This window comes from Pipistrellus hanaki, assembly GCF_964339955.1.
Source record: "Pipistrellus hanaki genome assembly, chromosome: X".
NCBI classification, from domain to species: domain Eukaryota; kingdom Metazoa; phylum Chordata; class Mammalia; order Chiroptera; family Vespertilionidae; genus Pipistrellus; species Pipistrellus hanaki.
Genome location: NC_140524.1, coordinates 79125791 through 79150157, shown reverse-complemented (window position 1 = coordinate 79150157; position 24367 = coordinate 79125791). Strand labels below are relative to the sequence as shown.

The following is a 24367-nucleotide window of genomic DNA, read 5'->3' as shown; positions in this document are numbered from 1 at the left end:
AGATCACAAATGAAAGAAATGGAGGAGAAAAAGCGACTAGATATAGAGTTCAAAACCACACTTATAAGGTTGTTCAAGAATCTTCTAGAAAAGGCCAATAAAATAAACGAGACCTATGAGGATATGAAAAGGGATCAACTAGAAATAATAAGGGATCAACAAGAAATAATAAGGGATCAACAAGAAATAAAGAATACATTGTCTGAAATAAAAAATATTATACAGACTCCTAAAAACAGAATGGAAGATGCAAGAATCAAGTCAAAGATTTGGAACATAAAGAGCCAGAAGTCACTCCTCCGCAGAAGCAAGAAGATAAGAGAATCCAGAAAGTTGAAGACAATGTAAGAAAACTCTGGGACAACTTCAAGGGAACATCAGAATTATGGGGGTCCCAGAAGATGAGAGAGAGCAAGATATTGAAAACATACTGAAAGAAATAGTGACAGAAAACTTCCCCCACCTGGTGAAAGAATTAGACTTACAAGTCCAGGAAGCGCACAGAACTCCAAACAAAAGGAATCCAAAGAAGATCACACCAAGACAAATCATAATTAAAATTCCAAGAGCAAAAGACAAAGAGGGAATATTAAAAGCAGCAAGAGCAAAGCAGGTAGTTACCTATAAAGGAGCACCTATATGATTGTCAGCTGATTTCTCAACAGAAACCATGCAGGCCAGATGGGAATGGCAAGAAATATTCAAGGTGATGAATAGCAAGAACCTACAGCCAAAAATACTCTACCCAGCAAAGCTATCACTCAGAATCGAAGGCCAGATAAAGAGCTTCACCAATAAAAAAAGCTAAAGGAGTTCATCACCACCAAACCAGAATTATATGAATTGCTGAAAGGGGTTCTTTTGGAAGAGAAAGTAAATAAAGATAAAAACTATGAACAACAGATATGTAACTATCAACAAGTGAATCTAAAAACCAAAAAAAAAAAATTTTTTAAAAATCTGATGAACAATATTAACTGTTGAATATAATAGAATCAGAGGTATGGAAGGGGAGTGAACTGATGATTCTCGGGGAAAAGGGGAGATGGGGATGTGGGAAGAGACTGAACATAAACTATGCACCTATGGATGAGGACAATGATGGGTGGGGAAAGGGCAGAGGGTGGGGTGGGAACCTGGTGGAGGGGAGTAACAGAGTGGGGGGGGTGGGTAAAGAGGAACATCTATAATAATATGAACAATAATTGCAGATGTCCCCCCTTTTTGAACCCATTGCCCCCACTCCACCAGGTTGCTACCCTACACTAGTCCTTCACCACCCTGAGGAATAAAGGAAGAGGAGAAGAAATATGGGAAGAAAACAAAGAAGGGAAGGAGCAACCTAGATTTTGGGATAATTCCACTGCTGCACTCAGTGTACAGAAATAATTGAGCAATTCTTAGTTTATTTTAAGGAATTAGTTTATAATCAAATTGCACCTGTTAAGTATAATATATTATTTATATGCTGATGCTTTGGTGTAATACATTAGATTTATACAGTAAATAAAAAATGTTCAGTATATTCTATAAGCAATTTGCAACCAACCTTCTGTGCATTTCACTGAGCGCTTTATAAATATGCATGTAATAAATCAGGAACCAAGTGTTATGCTGAATTTTGAAGATAAGTATTTTTATTCTCTGATGAGTTAATGAAATTGGATACTGGAAATGAAAGTTTTGCTCTGTGGTCACAGAGGGATGAGAAAAGAAAAGCTAAATGTGTAAAAGAGATGATAATTGAATGCAGGAAACTTTTAATAGTTGAATTTCATCTGCACACGATTTATCCTATAAGGCATTTCTTGCTCTTCAGAACTTGAGTATCCAGTTGGTCTCCCTGTTTGGATATATTTTGACTTTGGAACTCCTTGTGTGGGAAAATTCTGCAAGAAAAAAATATCAAATGTTATTAAATGGCATTTAAAATATTAAATATATTTGGGTTCATTGGTTAATACAGTTTATGTTCTTGTTTAGATATGCTTATGTATTAGAAAAATGAACATATAATATCTGATTAATCACTATTATAAATGTTAATGATTTAAAATAAAATATTTTCTTTCAGCAAATCAACTTATGGGTACTTGGACTGTTTTCAGATCTTAGCTATTGTAAATTATGCTGCTATGAACAGGGATTCAGACATTCTTTCTTATTTGGTGTATCATAGGATATATTCCAAGAAGTGGGATAACTGGGTCAAATGGCTGTTACATATTTACTTTTTTGAGGAAATGCCATACTATTTTCCAAAGTGGCTACACCAGTCTGCATTCCCACCAGCAGTGAAGAAGGGTTCCTTTTTCTCCTCATCCCCTCCAGCACTTGGCCTTTGTTGATTTGTTGATGATAGCCATTCTGACAGGGTTGAGGTAATAGGTACCTCACTGTCAACTTAATTTGCATCTCTCTGATGATCAGTGACTTTGAGCATTTTTTATGTCTCTTGGCCATTTGAATGTCCACTTTGGAGAAGTGTCTATTTAGAACCGTTGCCAATTTTTTAGTTGTATTGTCTTCCTTTTGTTAAGTTGTATGAGTTACTTATATATTTCAGATATTAAACTTTTATCAGTAGTATCATTGGCAAATATATTCTCCCACACAGTGGGCTCCCTTTTCATTTTGTTGATGGTTTCTTTTGATGTGCAGACATATTTATTTTGATGTAGTCTCATCTGTTTATTTCCTCCTTAGTTTCCCTTGCCCTATGGCCGTGGTCTGCAAACTGTGGCTCACGAGCCACATGCGGATCTTTGGCCCCTTGAGTGTGGCTCTTCCACAAAATACCGTGGCCTGGGTGAGTCTATTTTGAAGAAGTGGCGTTAGAAAAAGTTTAAGTTTAAAAAATTTGGCTCTCAAAAGAAATTTCAATGGTTGTACTTGTTATAGTTATATTAGTGTGATGTTTTAAGGATTTAAAACTGTAAGAATAATTATTTGTGTGATTTAAAATAGGAATGAAAGCATTTACTTTTATGAGTGATTTATAGTTTAAGTGTGAATTGTATTTCTGATCTTATTCTGATTTTATTTTAAGTAAAAGAAATTATTTGAAATGTGTTTTAGGCTTAGGATAAGTAACTCCATATAATGTGACTTGAATCCTTTGAGCCCCTAACTGTGTGAACGCCCTAACATGTGCTCATCTGGAAAGTTGTAACTGTGTGGACGCCCTAACAAGTGTTTATCTGAAAAGTTGGAAACCTAGGCAAAAAGTACCTGGAGAGCGCCCTATTAGGCACACTGAAGACCCATTGGTTGCACCCAGAAGGAAGAAGGAAACACCCAGAAGTGGCCATAAAAGAAGGACCTAGAGGCACTGGGCAGAGACCACGAAGGGCTCTCCCACCTGACATGTTCACCCACTCTCTTCTCCCTGTTCGAACTACTGCATGAAACTCTGCCTGAGTGAAGCTGTCACTCTGCCTGTGAGCCAAACTTCTGAGGCCTCAAGTTCCTGACCCAGACGCTGCAGCAAGGTGTTCCTGTCCAGTGTGTGTGTCTGTCGGCGCGGATCTCCAGGTGACCCGCCTAGGCTTCTGGAAACCACCAGGACTCTGGTAAATAAACCTTGGGATTCATGCATTTTAACTCTTGTTTCTGTGTTTAGTTTATGCTCGGTCAATTTTAGTTAAGTACTGTGGGCAACCCCTATAAGTCCAGTTCTCTGGCTGAGGGACCCCAGTCACCTGTGCATATGTTCCCACCTGAGGGTGAGTTGGAACAGTACTGTTGATATTTGACTCTGTTGACTAATGAGTTTGCCGACCACTGACCTAGGGGATATATCCACAAATATGTTGCCATGAGAGATGACTGAGGTTTTACTACCTATATTTTCTGTTTTTTATGGTTTCACAACTTACATTTAAGTCTTTTTTTAGTTTATTCTTGTATAGTGTAAGTTGGTGGTCCAGTTTCATTTTTTGCCCAATTTGCCCAATGCCATTTATTTAAGAGACTGTCTTGACTCAATTGTATGCTCTTGCCTCCTTTGTCAAATGTTAATTAAGAACAAAGCCTTGGGCAGATTTCTGGGGTCTTTGTTCTGTTCCATTGGTCTATATACTTGTTCTTGTGTGAATACCAACCTGTTTTGATTAGAGTGGTTTATAGTATAACTTGTAGTATAACTATGTATAATATCATGTCATTGTGAATGAGAGTTTTACTTCCTCCTTTCCAATTTGGAGGTTTTACATGTTTTCTTCTTGTCAGATCTCTGTGGCTATGTTGAATAAGAGTGGTGAAAGAGGACATCTCTGTCTTTTTCCTATTCTTAGTGGAAATGCTTTTAGATTTGCTCATTGAGCATGATGTTGGCTATAGGCTTGTCATATATTGCTTTTTATTATGTTGAGGCATATTCCCTCTATTTTCATTTTTTTCTGGGAGTTTTATAAAAAAAAATGTATGTTGGATTATGCCAAATGCTTTTTCTGCATCTATTGATATGATCATGTGATTTTTGTCTTTTAATATTTAATTCACATTTATTGATTTATGAATGTTATACCAGCCTTGCATCCCTGGAGTAAATTCCATTTGGTCATGGTGTGTGATATTTTAAATATATTTCTAGATCCAATATGCTAATATTTTGTTGAGGATTTTAACATTTATTTTCATCAAGGATATTTGCCTGTAATTTTCTTTCTTTGTAGTATCTTCATCTGGATTTGGAATTAGGCCTATGCTGACCTCATAAAAAGATGTTAGAACTATTCCTTCCTCTTGGATTTTTTTGAAATAGGTTGAGGAAGATAGGTGTTTATTCTTCATTGAATTTTTGGCAAAATTCCCTGTGAAGCTGTCCAAACCAGTGCTTTTGTTTGTTGGGAGTTTTTATTTTTATTTTATTTATTTTTATTACTGCTTTTATTTCATCACTTGTGGGCCTATTCAAATTTTCAATTCTTCCTGATTTAGATTAGGAAGAATATCTTTTTCTAGGAATATATCTATTTTGTCCAGGTTGCCCATCTTGGTGGTATATAATTGTTCATAGTATTTTATTTATTTTTTAAATCCTTTATATTTCTTTGGGGTCAGTTGTTACATCATCTCTTTCATTTCTGATTTTGTTTGAGTCCTCTTACTTTGTTTCTTAATGAATCTGGATAAAGGTTCATCCATCTTATTTATCTTTTCTAGAAACCAGCTTCTATTTTAATCCATCTTTTGTATTGTTTTTTTTTTTCAGTCTCTATGTCATTAATGTCTGCTCTGATCTTTATTACTGCCTTTCTTCTGCTTACTCTGGGCTTTTCTTGTTTTGTTTTGTTGTTTTTTTTCTTTTTCTTTTTTTCTAATTCTTTAAGTTGTAAGTTTAAATAATTTATTGGTTTACATAAACTTCCTTCTCAGGACTGCTTTTGCTATGCCACATAAATTTAGGGTTGTTATGTGTTCATTTTCATTTGTGTCCAGGAACTTTTTTATTTCTTTATTGATCTCATTGATAAATCATTAATTGTTTGATAACATGCTATTTAACTTCCATGTGTTTGAATTTTTTGAGTGTTTTTACTGTAGTTGATTTCTAATTTCATTCCATTGCTATCTGAGAAGATGCTTGATATGATTTCAGTCTTCTTGAACTTGAAGAGACTTGTTTTTTGTCCTAACATTTGTTCTATCTTTGAGAATGACCCATGTGCAGTTAGTTGTGAAGAATGTATATTCTGCAGCTTTGGGGTGAAAATTTTTGTAAATGTCAATTAGTTCCATCTGATCTAGTGTGTCCTTTAGAGTCACTGTTTTCTTATTAATATTTTGTCTGGAATATCTATCTAGTGAATTCAGCAGAGTGTTCAAATGCCCTACTATGACTGTCTTGCTGTAGTTCTCTCCCTGAAAGTTCTCCAGAAATTTTTTTAAACATATATTTAGGTGCTCCTATATTGGGTGCATATATGTTTACCCAGGTTATATCCTCTTATTGGATTGATCCCTTTAGTATAATGCAGGGACCTTTATTCTCTTGTGATGGCGTTCATTTTGTCAGATATGAGTATTACTACACCAGCTTTTTTTGGGTTTCCATTTGCATGGAAATTTCCCCCCCCATTCTTTTACTCTCATCCTATGTAATTATTTTGTTCTGAGGTGGGTCTCTTTTAGATTGGCTCATGTTTTCATATCCATTCAGCTACCCTATGTCTTTTGATAGGAGCATTTAATCCATTTACATTTAAGTTTATTATTGATAGGTACTTATTTATTGCCATTTTAATTCTCTATGCATATGTTTCTCCCCTCTCCCCCCTCTCTCTCTTTCTCTCCTTCTATTACAGCAGTTTCTTTAGCATTTCTTGCAGTGGTGGTTGGGTGGTGATAATCCTCTTTAGCTTTTTATTGCCTTGGAAGCTCTTTATTTAACTATCTATTTTGAATGATAGCCTTGCTGGATATAGTAATCTTGATTTTAGCCTTGCTTTCCATTACTATGAATATTTCATGTGGTCACTTCTGGCCTATAGAGTTATTGATGAACAATCAACTGACAGTGTTATGGAAGCTTCCTTTTAGGTAACAAAATACTTTTTTCTTGCTGTGTTTAAGATTCTCTCTGTCTTTAATTTTTGGTATTTAATTATGATGTGTCTGGACATGAGTCTATTTGCGTTCTTCTTGCTTGGGACTCTCTGAGCTTCCTGAACTTGTGCGACTTTTTTCTTCACCAGGTTAGAGAAGTTTTCTGCTATTCTTTCTTCAAACATGTTCTCTATCCCTTGCTCACTTTCTTCACCTTCTTGCATTCCTATAATGTGAATATTGTATGTTTCTTATTGCACCACAACTCCCAAATGGGGTGTATCTCCTCCTGTTTTTTTTTTTTTTTAATAATATATTTTATTGATTTTTTTTTTTTTTACAGAGAGGAAGTGAGAGGGATAGAGAGCTAGAAACATCGATGAGAGAGAAACATTGACCAGATGCCTCCTGCACACCCCCCTACTGGGGATGTGCCTGCAACCAATGTACATGCCCTTGACCAGAATCGAACCTGGGACCTTTCAGTCTGTAGACCGATGCTCTATCCACTGAGCAAACCTGGTTTCTGCTCTCCTCCTGTTTTTGTTTTTTTTTTAATTTTTTTTCTTTTTGTTCCTCTAATGGAGTGCTTTTTTTCTACCCTTTTCTCTAACTTAGTGACCCAATTCTCAGCTTCACCTAATCTGCTATGTATTACTTACAATGTGTTCTTTATTGGTGCTATGTCATTCTTTATTTCCAACTTTTTTTTTTTTCATAGTTACTATATCTTTTCTCCTGCTCTTGAACATTCTTGCCATTATTATTCTGAACTCTATATATAATTTCTTATCTCCATTTCACTTAGCTATTCTTCTGTAGAATTATCTTATTCTTTCATTTGGGGCCGTTTTTTCCTCTCCCCATTTTGGCTGTCTGTTTGGGTTTGTTTCTGTGTGTTAGGTAAATGTGCTATAACTCCCAATTTCTAGTGCAGGACAATGTCAGGTTATGTTTGTGACTGGCCCTGAGTAACCTGTTTGGAGCTATCAACAATCCACAGCTTGTGGCTCCCTCTGCTAGGGCTGGGTACCTTTGGAGGACCATGATGTGTACCTGGGTCTGATTTTCTTAGCCCTAGCCCCAAATTAGATGAGGCAAAGATTCAAAGCCTCCAGAGACATGCCTCTACCTGCAGTCTGATTGTTATTTAGTCTTGATTAACTTCAGGCTATCAACCACAGTGTGAGAAAGATGTTTTTCAATAGGGTGGGGAAATTGCTTTCTCCCCCAGGCAAAAGCTGCCTGGATTAAAGGTCTCCTGAAGAAATATGTCCTCTGCAGTGTGAGGGAATGATTCAGCACAGGAAACTTGAGTGTCTGCCTTCTGAGCTCTAACTTCAGAACCCCCAACCCTGGATTCTGCTCACACTGCCCCAGTCCATTCTGTTCTCCACTTGCCAGATGACTGATTACACACAAAATTCTGTGGGTTGGCCCTTTAAGAGATGGGATTTCTAGCCATCTTTTCCTGCCATATAGCACCCCTGCTGCTTTTCACACCCATATGTTCTGTGGGCACCTTTCTCAATTCTGATGCTCTGAGCAGGGGGGTCCCAGCTTTGGGTTTATACCCCAGAGTTCTCAGTGGGAATCCTCCCACCACTGAGAACTTCAGCTACTTTCTGTGGGAACTTGGCCAGTCCTTTCACACCTCAGCACTTCCTACAAGTCTCTATGTGGTATCTACTTTCTGTCCTTGGTTATCAGGGTTCTCTTCAGCTAGTCTTCAGATGATTATTCAGAATTATTTTTCTGTATTTTATTTGTAATTCCAGTTTAGTCCTGAGAGAGTTTCAGTATAGCTTCCACTTCCTATTATGTCATTTGTTACTGTCATGAGAACCTTGATGAGAACTAGTACATCAGGTACTCTCATGATGTGTCCATGTTATATTTATAATATCCCATATTCTTCTAAGTTGCCATTCTTCCAAATAAAAGATAGCTTATATATTAAATAACTAAGTTTACTTTCTTCTACAGTGGTGTCTCTCAAACGATGGTCTCCATATCATGAGCAGCAGCCTTCTACCAATTTTTTAATTGGATAGTTTGTCTTCCTTTTGTTGAGTTGTATGAGTACTATTTATATATTTTGGAAAAATTAATTTCTTATCAAATGCATCATTGGCAAAAGTATTTTCCTATACAGTGGGTCCCCTTTTAATTTGATGCTGGTTTAAACTCTCTTTACTCCAAGAGTACACAATAAAGTCAAGATAGTCTCTTCAATAAATGTTGTTGGGATAATTGGACAGGTACATGCAATAAAATGAAACTAGACCACCAACTTCACCATATACATTAATAAATTCAAAATGGATTAAATGCTTAAATGTAAGTTGTAAAATTATGAAAACCCTAGAAGAAAGTGTAAGCACTAAAATATCAGACATTTCATGTAGCAGACTTTTCTTTGAAACAATGACTAGGACAAGAGAAATAATGGAGAAAATTAACAAATGACACATCAAAATAAAAAAGCTTCTGCACAGCAAAAACAACATTTAATGAAGTTACTGTCTTTTTTCTCCATTGAGTGTTCTTGGCTTCCTTTTCAAACATTAGTTGACCAGATATGCTCTGGTTTGTTTCCTGGCTTTTAATCCAGTTTTGTTGGTCTATTTGTGTGATCTTTCTACCAGTAATGTTTCAAATGCTAGAGATTTATAGTACAGCTTGAAACTAGAAAGTGTGATGCCTCTCACTTATTCTCAGGATTTCCTCAACTATTAGAGGTCTTTTGTGATTTCATATAATTTTAGGAATGCTTTTCTATTTATGTAAAACATGCCATTGTAATTTTAATAGGGATTGTGTTGAATCTATGGCTTTTGGTAGGATGGATATTTTAACAATATTGGTTCTCCCAATTCATGAACAAGGGACACTTTTCCATTTGTTTGTAACTTTTTCAATTTCTTTCATCACTGTCTTAGAGTTTTCAGAATACACATCTTTCACCTCCTTTGTTAAATTTATTCCTAAGTATTTTTTTTGATGCTATTATATATGGGATCAATTTCTTTATTTCTTTTTTTAGAAAATTCATTGTAAGTGTATAGAAATGCTACTGAATTTTTCATGTTAATTTTTTAACTTTTAAGCAGTTTTATTGAGATTAATTAATACAGTTGGCCATTTTATATTCAATGTTTTTTAATTTATATTTTTTATTTTTTAAATCTTTATTGTTAAAAAGTATTATATGTGTCCCCTTTTAACCCCATCAACACCCTCTAACCCACCCCAGCTCTCCACCCCAGGCCCTTACCACCCCACTGTCCAGTTTATAGTTGTTCACAGTAGCCTCTTATGATCCTTGTATTTCTGCGATATCCATTATATTGTCTCCTTTTTAAATAATTTTGTTGATTTGGGTATTCTCTGTTTTTTGTTTTGTTTGTTTGTTTGTTTGTTTTAATTTAGCAAAGGGTTTGTTAATTTTGTTTACCTTTTCAACAAGCCAGCTCTTAGATATTTTTATTTCTGCTCTAGACTTTATTTATTTTTTTTTATTCTGTTAACTTTGAGACCAGTTTTTCTCTTTTTATCCTAGTAAGTTAAAATGTAGAGTTATATTGTCTATTTGGGACCTTTTTTTTTTTTTTACTTTTTGTTGTTGTTAATCCTCAGCTGACGATATTTTTCCATTGACTTTTAGGAACTGTGGAACAGAGAGGAAAAGACAGAAACACATTGATTGGTTGCCTCCTGCACAAGCCTTGCCCAAGATCTGGGCTGGCGAGGAACCTGCAACCAAGGTACATGCCCTTGACAGGAATCAAACCCGGGACCCTTTGTTCCACAGGCCAATGCTCTATCCACTGAGCCACCGGCTAAGGTCTTTTTCACTTCTTAATGTTGGCATTTATTGCTACGAACTTCTCTCTTAGAACTGCTTTTGCTGCATCCAATTGTTGTGTTTTCATTTTCATTCTGTCAAGAAACTTTTATTTCCCCTTGAGTCTTTTATTCTTGTCAGATGGGTATGGCTCTGTTTCAGTCCCCTTACCTGGACAGGACTTAGAGGGGCCACTCCAGGCCTCTCTTACTTTTTTCCAAACAAACTTTCTAGTTGGAAGGTATTGGAGCTACCTTCAGCTCTGGCTATGAATTAATCCCCCTACTTGGGTATAGCAGGAAAGCCCTACATGTCATGTATTGGCTTTTCTCTGGGGGCAATCAGCTCTACCTATCTCTCAGCTTGAGTACTATTTGCTACATGACTTCCAAATGCTCTCTCTAGCTCATCTGACCAGATGAGGCCAGGAGACACTCTCTTTAGTGGGGGGATCTATTACTCAGCCCCTTGACTGTATGTGGGCAAACAAGGCTCTAAGGCCAGCAAAACTCCCCCTTTGAGAACCCAAAACAAGAAAATACACATTCCAGTGAATTCCCTGGTCAGAGTGCTAGGATCACTTTTCTCACCGGAAGAACCTGTGTTAGACCAATGCAGTCACTGTGTAGCCACTTAACTTAACCATCTAATGTGGTCTCTCTTGGTTTCTGTAGTGCAAGGGGATGTTTCAGCCTCCCTCCTGTATCCTGGGATTTTTCAGTTGGTGTCTTGTTCATGAATGGTTGTTAATTGTTCTTCTAGTGAGGGGAGGTGAAGTCAGGAATGTTTTACGTTGCTTTCTTGGTGATATCAATCTCCCCATAGTGGCCTTTGGGGGAAATATATTTTTTCATGTGGTCAACTCAATTTAAAAAGGCCCTCATGCTAAAAAACAAACAAACAAACAAAAAAACACAAAACCACCTCAAAATATCAACAAACACCATGTGATTTTTCTATTTTTCTGTAATTTATTGCATTTGTCAACAAAATTTGTAAAGATAACTTTTAAGTCATAATTCACTTCCCTGCTTTTCTGATTGCTATTTTTAAATTCTTGTATAAAAAAACAGTTTGCACTTTATGTTAATTGTTAATATGTCTTGTACCTAGAGATTAGCCATTAGATAGTGCTTGGCATTAGTTTGAACAATGTACTATTTAGTGTATTATTTAAGTATGCTAAAACACAAAATAACATTTGCCTTGTTAAATTATGACAATGTGATGATTATATTAATAAGACCAATTGAACCTCTGACTTAGTCTCATGGCATTTAATCAGTCTTACTTTGATCTCTAATCTCTTTCTAAAGATTGGAAATTTAAATAAGATATATCTTCCCTTTGTTAAGTTGTATGTCTTCTCTATAAATTTTGGAGATTAAACCCTTTTCTGAAATAGCATTGGCAAATATGTCCTCCCACACAATGGGCTTTCTTGTTTTTATTTTTGTTGTTGTTGTGTTTTTTTATGGTTTCTTTTGCTGTACAGAAACTTTTTATGTTGATGTAGTCCCATTTTTTTTACTTTCTCTTTAGTTTCCATTGCCCTAGGAGCTATACCGGTAAAGATATTGCTATGACATATGTCTGATATTTTCCTGCCTATGTAGTCTTCTAATATTTTTATGGTTTTCCATATTATATTTACTAGTAAGTCCTTTAACCATTTTGAGTTGGTTTTTGTGAATGGTTGAAGTTGGTGATCTAGTTTAATTTTTTTGCATGTATCTGACCAAATTTCCCAGCACCATTTATTAAAGAGACTGTTTTGACTCCATTGTATACTCTTGCCTCCTTTGACAAATATTAATTGAGCATCATGGTTTGGGTCAATTTTTGGGTTCTCTGTTCTGTTTTATTGGTCTATATGTCTGTTGTTGTGCCAGTACCAGGCAGCTTTGAGAAATGTGGCTTTGTAATATAGCTTGATATCTGGTATTGTGATCCCTCCAACTTGTTCTTCTCAGGATTGCTGTGGCTATTCCGAGTCTTTTTTTTTTTTTAAATTCCAGATGAATTTTCGGAGAGTTTGTTCTAGGACTGTGAAATATGCCATTGGTATTTTAATAGGGAGTGCATTGAATCTATAGATTGCTTTGGGTAGCATGGACATTTTAATGATGTTGATTCTCGCAATCCATGAACACTGCCTATAACATTTTATTTTTGTAACATTTTGTACATAAAGTATAGTAATACCCATTAAATATTATATATACTATAATGTTGACTCATATTTCTTAGTCTCTTTACACAATGAAGTATTGATATGCCTTAGCCAATGTGGCTCAGTAGATAGAGCATTGGCTTGTGGACTGAAAGGTCCCAGGATTGATTCTAATCAAGGGCACATGTCCAGGTTGTGGGCTTGATCCCCAGTGGGGGGCAGGCAGGAGGCAGTAGATCATTGATTCTCTCCCATCATTGATATTTCTATCTGTCTCCTCCCTTCTGCTTTTAAATCGATAATATATATAAAGAAATATTGATAGTGAGTCTTATAAACATAAATTTCCAAATATGTATCACAATTGATTCTTTCATATAATTTTTCTTTATAAGGTCTCATCATTGTGTTATCTTTACTTAAATTAGGGAAATGACAACCATATATATATAGAAATTGAAATGCATAATACATACAAAGAGTGGCTTCATGTGCACGGTTGAAGAATGCTTGTTTCCATAATTAGCTTCAGGTCTAGTTGTTTCCAGAGAGCCATTCCAATTATAAGATGGATGGTTATAAGGATTATCTTCTTTGGGTTTGCGAAACATAAAGCTATTTAAAAAAATAAACATGAAATATTTTACCATACTTACAAATTTTGGATATTAACCCCTAATCATATGCATTGGAAAATATGTTCTCTCATTCAGTGGGTTAACTTTTCATTTTGTTGATGGTTTCCTTTATTTTGCAAAAACTTTTTAGTTTAGAAAACCAAGATGGCAGCATAGGTAAATGCCTAACTGCAGCCTTGCACAACAATTTCAAAAAATACAACTAAATACAAAATGGACATTATCCAGAACTACAGGAAAATTGACTGACTGGAAATTCTACAACTAGAAGGAAAGAGAAAATCAGAAGGAAAATCAGAGGAGCTGTAAAAGCCTAAGGTACAGAGACATGGTGCGCACATGGGGAGAGGATGGAATCGGAGAGGATGGGGTGGCTGAGTTCCTGGATGGTGTTCCCTAGTGGGAAGGACATAAAAGCTCTGGACTGTGCTGAACCCCAGTTACGACTGCACTGAACCCCAGTTCTGGGCGACACCCTGGAGACCCAGGCTTATAGAGAGGGAATCTGGGCTGTAAGGTGGAAACTCAGGGAAGCGGCAAAAGGCAGAGCCCCAGAGACGCGCACATGAATGCGCGCAGAGGGCGGACTGTTGACTGTGCTGCTAGATTGCCCTAGCAGGAAGGAGACAAAAGCTCTGGACTGTGCTGAGCCCCAGTTCCGGGCCAGAACCTGAGACCCAGGCTCATACAGAGGGAATCTGGGCTGTAAGGTGGAAACTCAGGGGAGTGACGAAAGGCAGAGCTCCGGAGGCGTGCACATGAATGTGCGCAGAGGACGGACTGCTGACTGTGCCACTGGATTGCCCTAGAGGGAAGGAGACAAAAGCTCCAGACTACTCTGAACCTTACTTCCAACTGCACTGAACTCCAGTTCTGGGCCCAGTAGGGGAGAGACTAGACTGTCTGGTAGCGGGCAAAACTCGAGGGCACCTTTGTCTCAGAGGTACTTGCAGCAAGTACCTAAGGACACTGAGGAACACTGAGACTCAGGAACCTCATAGGACGGGGCTGATGGGAAGCCAAGGCTGTAGGCTCAACCCTGAAACTCTGCCCCATCCAAGCTGAGCACAGATGCTTTTGCAATTTTCCAAGTCTAGTTGAATAAGGCTGTCTCCAGGCATAGACACAGCTGATCTTCACAGCTAATTGGCCTGGAGGTCAGTTCCTCCCAGTGATACCAACAACAATCAAGACTTAACTATTGAACAACAAGGCTGTACACACAGTCCACAAAGGGGTTCACCAAGAGTGTCTACCTCAGGTAACTGGGAGGCTGACCAACTGAACCATATAGGACACTTTAGCACACAAAGCCACCCTACCAACTCAGGGAAGCAGCGAAAATGCCGAGACAAGGAAACATCACAAATGAAAGAAATTGAGGACAACAAGTGACTGGATATAGATTTCAAAACCACAGTTATAAGGTTTTTCAAGAATTTCCTAGAAAAGGCCGATAAATTAAATGAGACCTATGAGGATATGAAAAGGGATCAACTAGAAATAAAGAATACATTGTCTGAAATAGAAAATATTATGCAGAGTCCTAAAAACAGAATGGAAGATAGCAAGAATCAAGTCAAAGATTTGGAACACAAAGAGACAGAGGACACTCCTCCACAGAAGCAAGAAGACAAGAGAATCTAGAAGGTTGAAGATAATGTAAGAAACCTCTGGGACAACTTCAAGTGAACCAACATCAGAATTATGGGGTCCCAGAAGAGAGCAAGATACCGAAAACATACTAGAAGAAATAGTGACAGAAAACTTCCTCGACCTGGGGAAAGAAATAGACTTACAAGTCCAGGAAGTGCACAGAACCCCAAACAAAAGGAATCCAAAGAGGACCACACCAAGACACATCATATTTAAATCCCAAGAGCAAAAGACAAAGAGAGAATATTAAAAGCAACAAGCGAAAAGCAGGTAGTTACCTATAAAGGAGCACCCATACGATTGTCAGCTGATTTCTCAACAGAAACCATGCAGGCCAGATGGGAATGGCAAGAAATATTCAAGGTGATGAATAACAAGAACCTACAGCCAAAAATACTCTACCCAGCAAAGCTATCACTCAGAATCGAAGGCCAGTTAAAGAGTGTCACAAATAATAATAATAATAATAAAAAAAAGCTAAAGGAGTTCGTCACCACCAAACCAGAATTATATGAATTGCTGAAGGGGGTTCTTTAGGAAGAGGAAGAAAATAAAGATAAAAATTATGATAAACAAATATGTAACTATCAACAAGTGAATCTAAAAATCAAGGGAACTAAAAATCTGATGAGCAATATCAACTGGTGAATATAATAGAATCAGAGGTATGGAAGGGGAGTGGACTGACGATTCTCGGGGAAAAGGGGAGTGGGGGGTGTGGGAATAGACTGAACATAAACTGTGCACCTATGGATGAGGACAATGAGGGGTGAGGAAAGAGCAGAGGGAGGGGTGGGAACCTGGTAGAGGGGAGCAATGGAGGGGAAAAAAAGAACATTTGTAATAATATGAACAATAAAATTTTATTTAAAAAAAACTTTTTAGTTTGATATAGTCCCATTTGTTTAGTTTTTCTTTTGTTTCCTTTGCCCAATGATACTTAAAAACACACACAGAAAAACAGCTCACACAATGTTGAGTTGTGATGAAATAAATTGTTATCACTATATTCTATAGGTAGCAAATGAATGGCATATAAACATCCAGAAGTCACATTAGATTAATATATAAGAAAATAATGAAATCCTCATAATACAAAGAGAACAAGTCTCTTATTATTTTATTTCTCACTAAAATTAGGGTTTTTGTTATGGAATATTTGCTATGTTCCTTTGCAGAATATCTGGGAAATTACTTTGGCACTTAGATAAATGAAAGAAGCACAATTTAAAAATCTTACAGATTAATTTTAGTCAGTGCTGATTTTTTTTTCCTCAGGATATATGTTAAAGAGTTATCTTCTACTCTGGCATGAACACAAGTATATATTAATAGTTCAAAATATTGTTATTTCTTACTGTGTTTCTTCCTATCCGTAATCCAAATTCCTACTGAAAAATAAATATATAATATTCTCTACTAAAATTCTTTCTAAGTAAAATCCTATTTTCTTTCTCTTTAATTACTGGTATTTACAAGCTTTCACTTTCCCTTTATTTTATTTTGTTTTATTTTTATTTATTATTATTTTTTAATAAACCTTTATTGTTCATATTATTACAAAAGTTCCTCATTTTTTCCCCTGCCACCAGGTTCCTACCCCACCCTCTGCCATTTCCCCACCCCTCCTTGTCTTCATCCCTAGGTGCACAGTTAATGTTCATTCTCTTCCCGCACCCCCCACTCCTCTTTTCCCTGAGAATCATCAATCCACTCCCCTTCCATACCTCTGATTCTATTACATTCGACAGTTAATATTGTTCATCAGGTTTTTTAATTCCCTTGTTTTTTGCTTTGTTTTTTTTTTGTTTTTGTTTTTTATTGGCTTCCAAAGGGGAGTTTAAGGTCAAAAGGAGTTTCGGGTGTGCCCAGATCCTATTCATCAAAATTTGGGTAAGCTCCTTCTTTTTTGGTACAAGATTTAGCATAAGGAGACCTGGGTGAGTCCAGGTCCTATTTTTTTCTCATTCCAAGCACATGGATTAAGAAATCAGTACTGATAAGAGGATTCTGCCAGTGCCTTTGGTCTCAGCTGATAAGAATTAAAAGGATGTCCATGTGCCTTCTCAGGGGGCTCTCTACATCTCACCCTTTTTTACTAATTCAAATAAAATTTAAACATAAATAATAGGGCTCTAAAATTAAAAACAATTGCAAACAATGCCAATGCAAAAACGAAACCACATACATGTTATTTTCAAAACTTGAATGTCAAGAGCAAAACTCTGGCTATTAAATAATAACAATGCCAATGCAAAACAACAAAATGATAAATCAGAATTATGGACATATTATTATTTTTAGCTACTAAATGAGTCTCTTTTGTTGCTGGTGTGGATTTACTTGGATTTGCTGCACAAGACTTTGCGGAAGACTGGAAGCTAACAGATGCTAGCATGAGCAGGAACATGATTAAAGGAGTAGCTTCCATTTCAGTCTTTAATTTCTTCAGATGACTTCATGTTGGCACCTCAGTCCCTTGCGTAGCCTTCAATTTTCTTCTCCCACTTTGCTGTCGCCTGGGCAACTCTCAGTCCTTTTGGGTGAAGGGACACAGGAGCTTCTCTGAGTCCATTGTGATGCCGGACCTAACACTCTGGTACCCGAATTGGCTGCATTGCTCCTTCTTTCCTTTCATTTTGAACCCAGGGTTCGACCCCACAACACTCCGGGCCTGGCTGCTCCAGGCCTGGATGCTGCTCCAGGCCTGGATGCTGCTCCGGGCTTGGATGGTGCTGCTTGAAGCCTGGCTGCTCTGGGCCTGGCTGCTGCTACTCTGTGCCTGGCTGCTGCTCCAGGCCTGGATGCTGTTACGGGCTTGGATGCTCCGGGCCTGGCTGCTGCTGCTCCATGCCTGGATGCTCTGGGCCTGGCTGCTCCAGGCCTGGCTGCTGCTGCTCCAGGCCTGGCTGCTCCAGGCCTGGATGCTGCTCTGGGCCTGGATGTTGCTCCGGGCCTGGATGCTGCTGCTTGGAGCCTGGCTGCTCCGGGCTTGGCTGCTGCTGCTCTAGGCCTGGCTGCTCAGGGCCTAGCTGCTGCTGCTCCGGGCCTGGCTGCTGCTGCTCCGGGTCTGGCCTCTCTGGGCCCGCCATTCTTCCATTTCTCCAGCTGGTCACATTCCAAGAGCCCCATCGGTCCTTCACTGCTCCCACCATCACGTTAATTGCTGATTATCAACCACCCAATACCTCCCTCCCGTGGTCCTGGATGATAGACGTCCCTCATACTAGATTCAATCTTCAAATTGTTGTGGGAGCGGCACACCAGCTGCTCACCCACTCTGCCATCTTGGTTTCTTCTCTAATCATTACTCTCATTTGTGATCTATTTCCTTGTCTCGGCATTTTTGCAGCGTCCCTGAGTTGGTAGCCTTAAAAGTCTCTGTGTTCTGCTTGTATGGGGTGGAGTTTCAGGGTGGAGCCTACAGCCTTGGTTTCCGTCAGCCATGCCCTATGCTGCTCCTGAGTCTCAGTTGTCCTTAGGGTCCTTCGGTATTCACTGCAAGCACCTCTGAGAGTGAGGTGCCCTCGAGTTTCGCCCTCTGCCAAACAGTCTAGTCTCTCCCCCAATGAGCCAAGAACTGGGGTTCAGTTCAGTTGGAAGTGGGATTGGAAGTAGTGTTAGGAGCAGTCTGGATCTTTTGTCTCCTTCCCACCAGGGCAATCCCGTGGGACAGCCAACCGTCCTTTCTCTGCGCGCAATGTGCGCGCCTCCAGGACTTCCTTTCACCACTCCCCTGGGTTCCGCCTTACAGCCCAAGCTCCCTCTGTGTGAGCCTGGGTCCCCGGGGTCTGGCCTACAACTGGGGTTCAGAGCAGTCGGACCTGGGGCCCAGCACAGTCCGAAGCTTTTGTCTCCTTCCCACTAGGGCAATCTAGCAGCAGAGTCAAAAGTCTGTCCTCTGCGCGCAATGTGCGCGCCTCCCGGGGCTCTGCCTTTCGCCGCTCCCCTGGGATTCCGCCTCACAGCCCAGGCTCCCTCTGTTTGAGCCTGGGTCCCCAGGGTCAGGCCTAGAACTGGGGTTCTGCGCTGTCGGGTCTGGGGTTTGGCACAATCCGAGCTTTTATCTCCTTCCCGCTAGGTAATGCCAGGCAGGCACTCAGCCGCCCCACCCACTCCTCTCTGGCTCTGTCCTCTCCACACGCACAGCGCACTGCGTGTCTCCATACCTTAGGCTTTTACAGCTCCTCTGATTTTCCTTCTGGTTTTATCTTTCCTTCTCATTGTAGAATTTCCAGTCATTCGACTTTCCTGTAGTTCTGGGTAATGTCCATTTTATATTTTAGTTGTATTTTATTGAAATTGTTGTGTGCGACTGAGGTTAGGTGTTTACCTGTGCAGCCATCTTTGATCCTCTCACCTTCCCTTTTTTTAGATAAACACTGTATTTACTTATTTTTTATTTCATTTTCTTGTTTAAAGTATTACACACAGTAGTACATATATCTCTTCTCCCCCACCCCCATTGACCTTCCCCAGCCTTCCCTACCTGCTTGTATCACCTTCCTTTTAAAAAGATAACTTACTTGTAATTTCTTTCAGAGAATTGTGTTGGTGGAGATGAAGGACTACCATGATGGACATTCTGAAGGGATAGGGTCCTCGGATTCTGAACACAGATGTTTTTAAGGAAAAAATGAAATGGTTAGCCATGATTTTAAGGAAAATTAGAAATACCATAGCCCACATTGATTCTGTATATTAAAAATATAAATGTCAAGTTAGCTCCAGGTTTAATCCCAAAAAAATGACAAAGGTGTTGCTAAAAGGCAAATGTTTTGTATTATAATTATACCTGAGAAAGTTTCTCTATTTTTATAATTTTATCTATCTATCATCTAACTATCTATCTATCATCTATCATAATTCTATCATCTATCTATCTATCTATCTATCTTCTTCTTCTTCATCATCATCATCATCTATCTAATTGATCTATCATCTACCCACCTACCTGCAATGGGTAATGGCTTACTGAAGAGGAAATGCAAATGGAAGATACATTCCAACTGCCATTCTAAGCAAGAAGTGACCCTTCCAGCCAAAAGAATTAAATATAAATGCCACTTCCTATTGTGACTCTGTGTAAAACACTTATCCCCAAGGAAAATATAGTCCACAAAAGTAACTCAGACACAAATACACAGGGTGAATATAGAGACCTGCATCATCCAACAGCCATGGCATACTGCATGGACTCTTGAGTGAAGCTAATACATATGGATAAATTAATAGAGACTTGGGAATTAAAGTCCACGCCTTGAGTAAGTGTTTATGCAGAGTAAATTGTAGTAAATGGGCATTGAAGCAAGAAATTAACATGTTGACACAGACATGAGGCATATAACAATGGATCCAGACCAGATTTACTCAGAGCCTATTCTTATATCCACACTGGTTATAGGTGGGTATATAACATTGTGACATGGCCATTTTGATGGAATCATATTGAAATCAAGGACATTTTACATAGCTACTTTGCTAGAGATATTTTGATATGGGGAAATTTACAAGGAATGTAAAATAATCCTCTGTACTTTTATTTTAAAAATTAAGCAGCCTGTAAAATATACATCATTACATTCTAAAATTCCAGTTCATGTCTACAACTACCCCTGGGGGTGGTTAATTTTGGATTGGTAATAATGTTAAAGATCAGATAAAGATTATGTAGCATCTAAAAAGACAAACTAACATGGACAGAAAGAATGACACTGACCTTAGTCCTCACTTAGTAATCTCTCTTTTCTCTTTGGGCTTTCTTTTCCTGCCTTCTTTTCTTAATCTTCTTTGCAATAAAAATGAAAAGCAGAAGAAAACATAGGAAAAAAACCATTTTCTTTGAAAATGTGATTTCAGTAAGCTTTTTCTGACACCTTCTCTTGTATCTATGGCCACTACTCTGACCTTTGCTCCTTGATGTCATAGTGGACAAAACCAAGAGTTCCTGGCCATTCTGTACATCAGTTCTTAAAGGGCCCAAACCTTTTTTACTAGCATGCAGGAGAGTAATATACCTGATATGATGAAAAGTGGCCTGCCTATAATTTGTATTTGGGGACCATAAACCAGATCCTCTAGCTTCAGCACTATTGCTATATTGAGGAGAAGGGTCTTATAAGAAGTTGGGAGGAGAGTCTCTCAGCATGTAAAAGATAAGGAGATAAGTTTTTTCATCTTTTTAAAAAAGTTTATTTATTTTCTTTATTGATTAAGGTATTACATATGTGTCCCTATTCCTCCATTGCCCCCCAATCCTCTCTCATGCCCTCACCCCCTAGTGTCTGTGTCATTGGTTATGCTTATATGGATGCATACAAGTCCTTTGGTTGATCTCTCCCCATTACTCCCACCCTCTCCTGTCTTCCCGCTGAGGTTTGATGGTCTGATCAATGCTTCTCTGTCTCTGGATCTGTTTTTGTTCATCAGTTTATGTTGTTCATTATATCCCACAAATGAGTAAAATCATGTGATATTTATCTTTCTCTAACTGACTAATTTTGCTTAGCATAATGCTCTCCGGGTTCATCAATGCTGTTGCAAATGGTAAGAATTCCTTCCTTTTTTACTGCAGTGTAGTATACCATTGTGTAGATGTAATACATTTTTTTAATCTACTCATCTGCTGATGGGCACTTAGGTTGTTTTTTACCTGTCATTTGTCCAGTTTTAGCCTAATTTAAAGTCATTATTCTAGACTTAGCCCTTGATTTCCATTAGGTAGTTGTAGAAAAGTGTTTCAGGCAGAACTTAGGAATAGAAAATTATAGAGAAGAAGGTAGGACCAGACTAATATTGTGATATTTTTTTTAACATCAGGCCCTAGCAGTAGTGGTGATAGTAGTGTGGCACTCTGTTATGAGCAAATGGCGGTCCAGAAAAAAATAGCAGCTAGCTACTGAAGACGGTTTTTTCCCCCCCAAAATTAGTGGGCATTTTAAACCCGTGAAGTATAGTGATTATATAATTTATTGTGCAGACAAGAACATTTATGAATGTGACAGGGAAACTATTAATGTTTGCATTGGAAAAACCAACAGAAAGTGGGACTGTCCTGGTCACCCTACCTTGATATCACCATTGTTGGACCCAAAGCTGAGCCTCCCCATGTTTTTCAGAAACAGAATTAATGTAGCTTCCAATTTCTCTTATCAAAAGTATTTTTCTCAGCTTTTAGTCTCATTTCTAATATCATCTCTTTAAAGAATCTTTACTAACATTCCCATCTAGTGTTGTTCACTCTAAGTCAATATTAAATCACCCTGCTTATTGTAGTTAGAGAATTTATGACAATATGAAATTATCTTTTCTTGTTTGTCTGTCTCCTATCCCTTCTCTAATATAAGCTCCATGAGGACAAGACCTAATCTCAGGTACCAGTGTATCCTCACAGTAGGCGTTCAATAATTTTGTGGTGGATAAATGAAAAACAATATCTAATGAATACAACTGGGTGTACTTTTATGCTAAGGACCAAAGGGAATAACACTGGCTCCTTTTCATATGGAGTCTGAAATACATTTACTGTGACCCTATTCTTTAATGACCTCTTGATATATCTCTCTTGAAAAAAATCAAGACCATCAGAGGAATAATGTGAACAATAAATAAGGTATAATGGATTCTCAATCAGAACCAGTCTACTGATTATCCAAATGCTTTTAATAGAGACTTGGGAATTAAAGTCCAGCCTTGAGTAAGTGTTTATGCAGAGTAAATTGTAGTAAATGGGCATTGAAGCAAGAAATTAACATGTTGACACAGACATGAGGCATATAACAATGGATCCAGACCAGATTTACTCAGAGCCTATTCTTATATCCACACTGGTTATAGGTGGGTATATAACATTGTGACATGGCCATTTTGATGGAATCATATTGAAATCAAGGACATTTTACATAGCTACTTTGCTAGAGATATTTTGACATGGGGAAATTTACAAGGAATGTAAAATAATCCTCTGTACTTTTATTTTAAAAATTAAGCAGCCTGTAAAATATACATCATTACATTCTAAAATTCCAGTTCATGTCTACAACTACCCCTGGGGGTGGTTAATTTTGGATTGGTAATAATGTTAAAGATCAGATAAAGATTATGTAGCATCTAAAAAGACAAACTAACATGGACAGAAAGAATGACACTGACCTTAGTCCTCACTTAGTAATCTCTCTTTTCTCTTTGGGCTTTCTTTTCCTGCCTTCTTTTCTTAATCTTCTTTGCAATAAAAATGAAAAGCAGAAGAAAACATAGGAAAAAAACCATTTTCTTTGAAAATGTGATTTCAGTAAGCTTTTTCTGACACCTTCTCTTGTATCTATGGCCACTACTCTGACCTTTGCTCCTTGATGTCATAGTGGACAAAACCAAGAGTTCCTGGCCATTCTGTACATCAGTTCTTAAAGGGCCCAAACCTTTTTTACTAGCATGCAGGAGAGTAATATACCTGATATGATGAAAAGTGGCCTGCCTATAATTTGTATTTGGGGACCATAAACCAGATCCTCTAGCTTCAGCACTATTGCTATATTGAGGAGAAGGGTCTTATAAGAAGTTGGGAGGAGAGTCTCTCAGCATGTAAAAGATAAGGAGATAAGTTTTTTCATCTTTTTAAAAAAGTTTATTTATTTTCTTTATTGATTAAGGTATTACATATGTGTCCCTATTCCTCCATTGCCCCCCAATCCTCTCTCATGCCCTCACCCCCTAGTGTCTGTGTCATTGGTTATGCTTATATGGATGCATACAAGTCCTTTGGTTGATCTCTCCCCATTACTCCCACCCTCTCCTGTCTTCCCGCTGAGGTTTGATGGTCTGATCAATGCTTCTCTGTCTCTGGATCTGTTTTTGTTCATCAGTTTATGTTGTTCATTATATCCCACAAATGAGTAAAATCATGTGATATTTATCTTTCTCTAACTGACTAATTTTGCTTAGCATAATGCTCTCCGGGTTCATCAATGCTGTTGCAAATGGTAAGAATTCCTTCCTTTTTTACTGCAGTGTAGTATACCATTGTGTAGATGTAATACATTTTTTTAATCTACTCATCTGCTGATGGGCACTTAGGTTGTTTTTTACCTGTCATTTGTCCAGTTTTAGCCTAATTTAAAGTCATTATTCTAGACTTAGCCCTTGATTTCCATTAGGTAGTTGTAGAAAAGTGTTTCAGGCAGAACTTAGGAATAGAAAATTATAGAGAAGAAGGTAGGACCAGACTAATATTGTGATATTTTTTTTAACATCAGGCCCTAGCAGTAGTGGTGATAGTAGTGTGGCACTCTGTTATGAGCAAATGGCGGTCCAGAAAAAAATAGCAGCTAGCTACTGAAGACGGTTTTTTCCCCCCCAAAATTAGTGGGCATTTTAAACCCGTGAAGTATAGTGATTATATAATTTATTGTGCAGACAAGAACATTTATGAATGTGACAGGGAAACTATTAATGTTTGCATTGGAAAAACCAACAGAAAGTGGGACTGTCCTGGTCACCCTACCTTGA

General features: G+C 38.0%; 1 protein-coding gene across 1 annotated transcript in view; it reads right to left on the bottom strand.

Moving 5' to 3' along the window:
- Positions 1-594: 594 nt before the first annotated feature.
- Positions 595-24367, bottom strand: part of LOC311614678 (uncharacterized protein) — a 66816-nt gene continuing 43043 nt past the window's right edge. The window contains exons 4-6 of the mRNA XM_084869770.1: positions 19390-19472; positions 13046-13184; positions 595-1889 (exon numbers count right to left, since the gene is read on the bottom strand). Of these exons, the coding sequence (XP_084725896.1) occupies positions 1761-1889; positions 13046-13184; positions 19390-19472 (351 nt within the window). The 3' untranslated portion in view covers positions 595-1760. The remainder of the gene's footprint in view (positions 1890-13045; positions 13185-19389; positions 19473-24367) is intronic.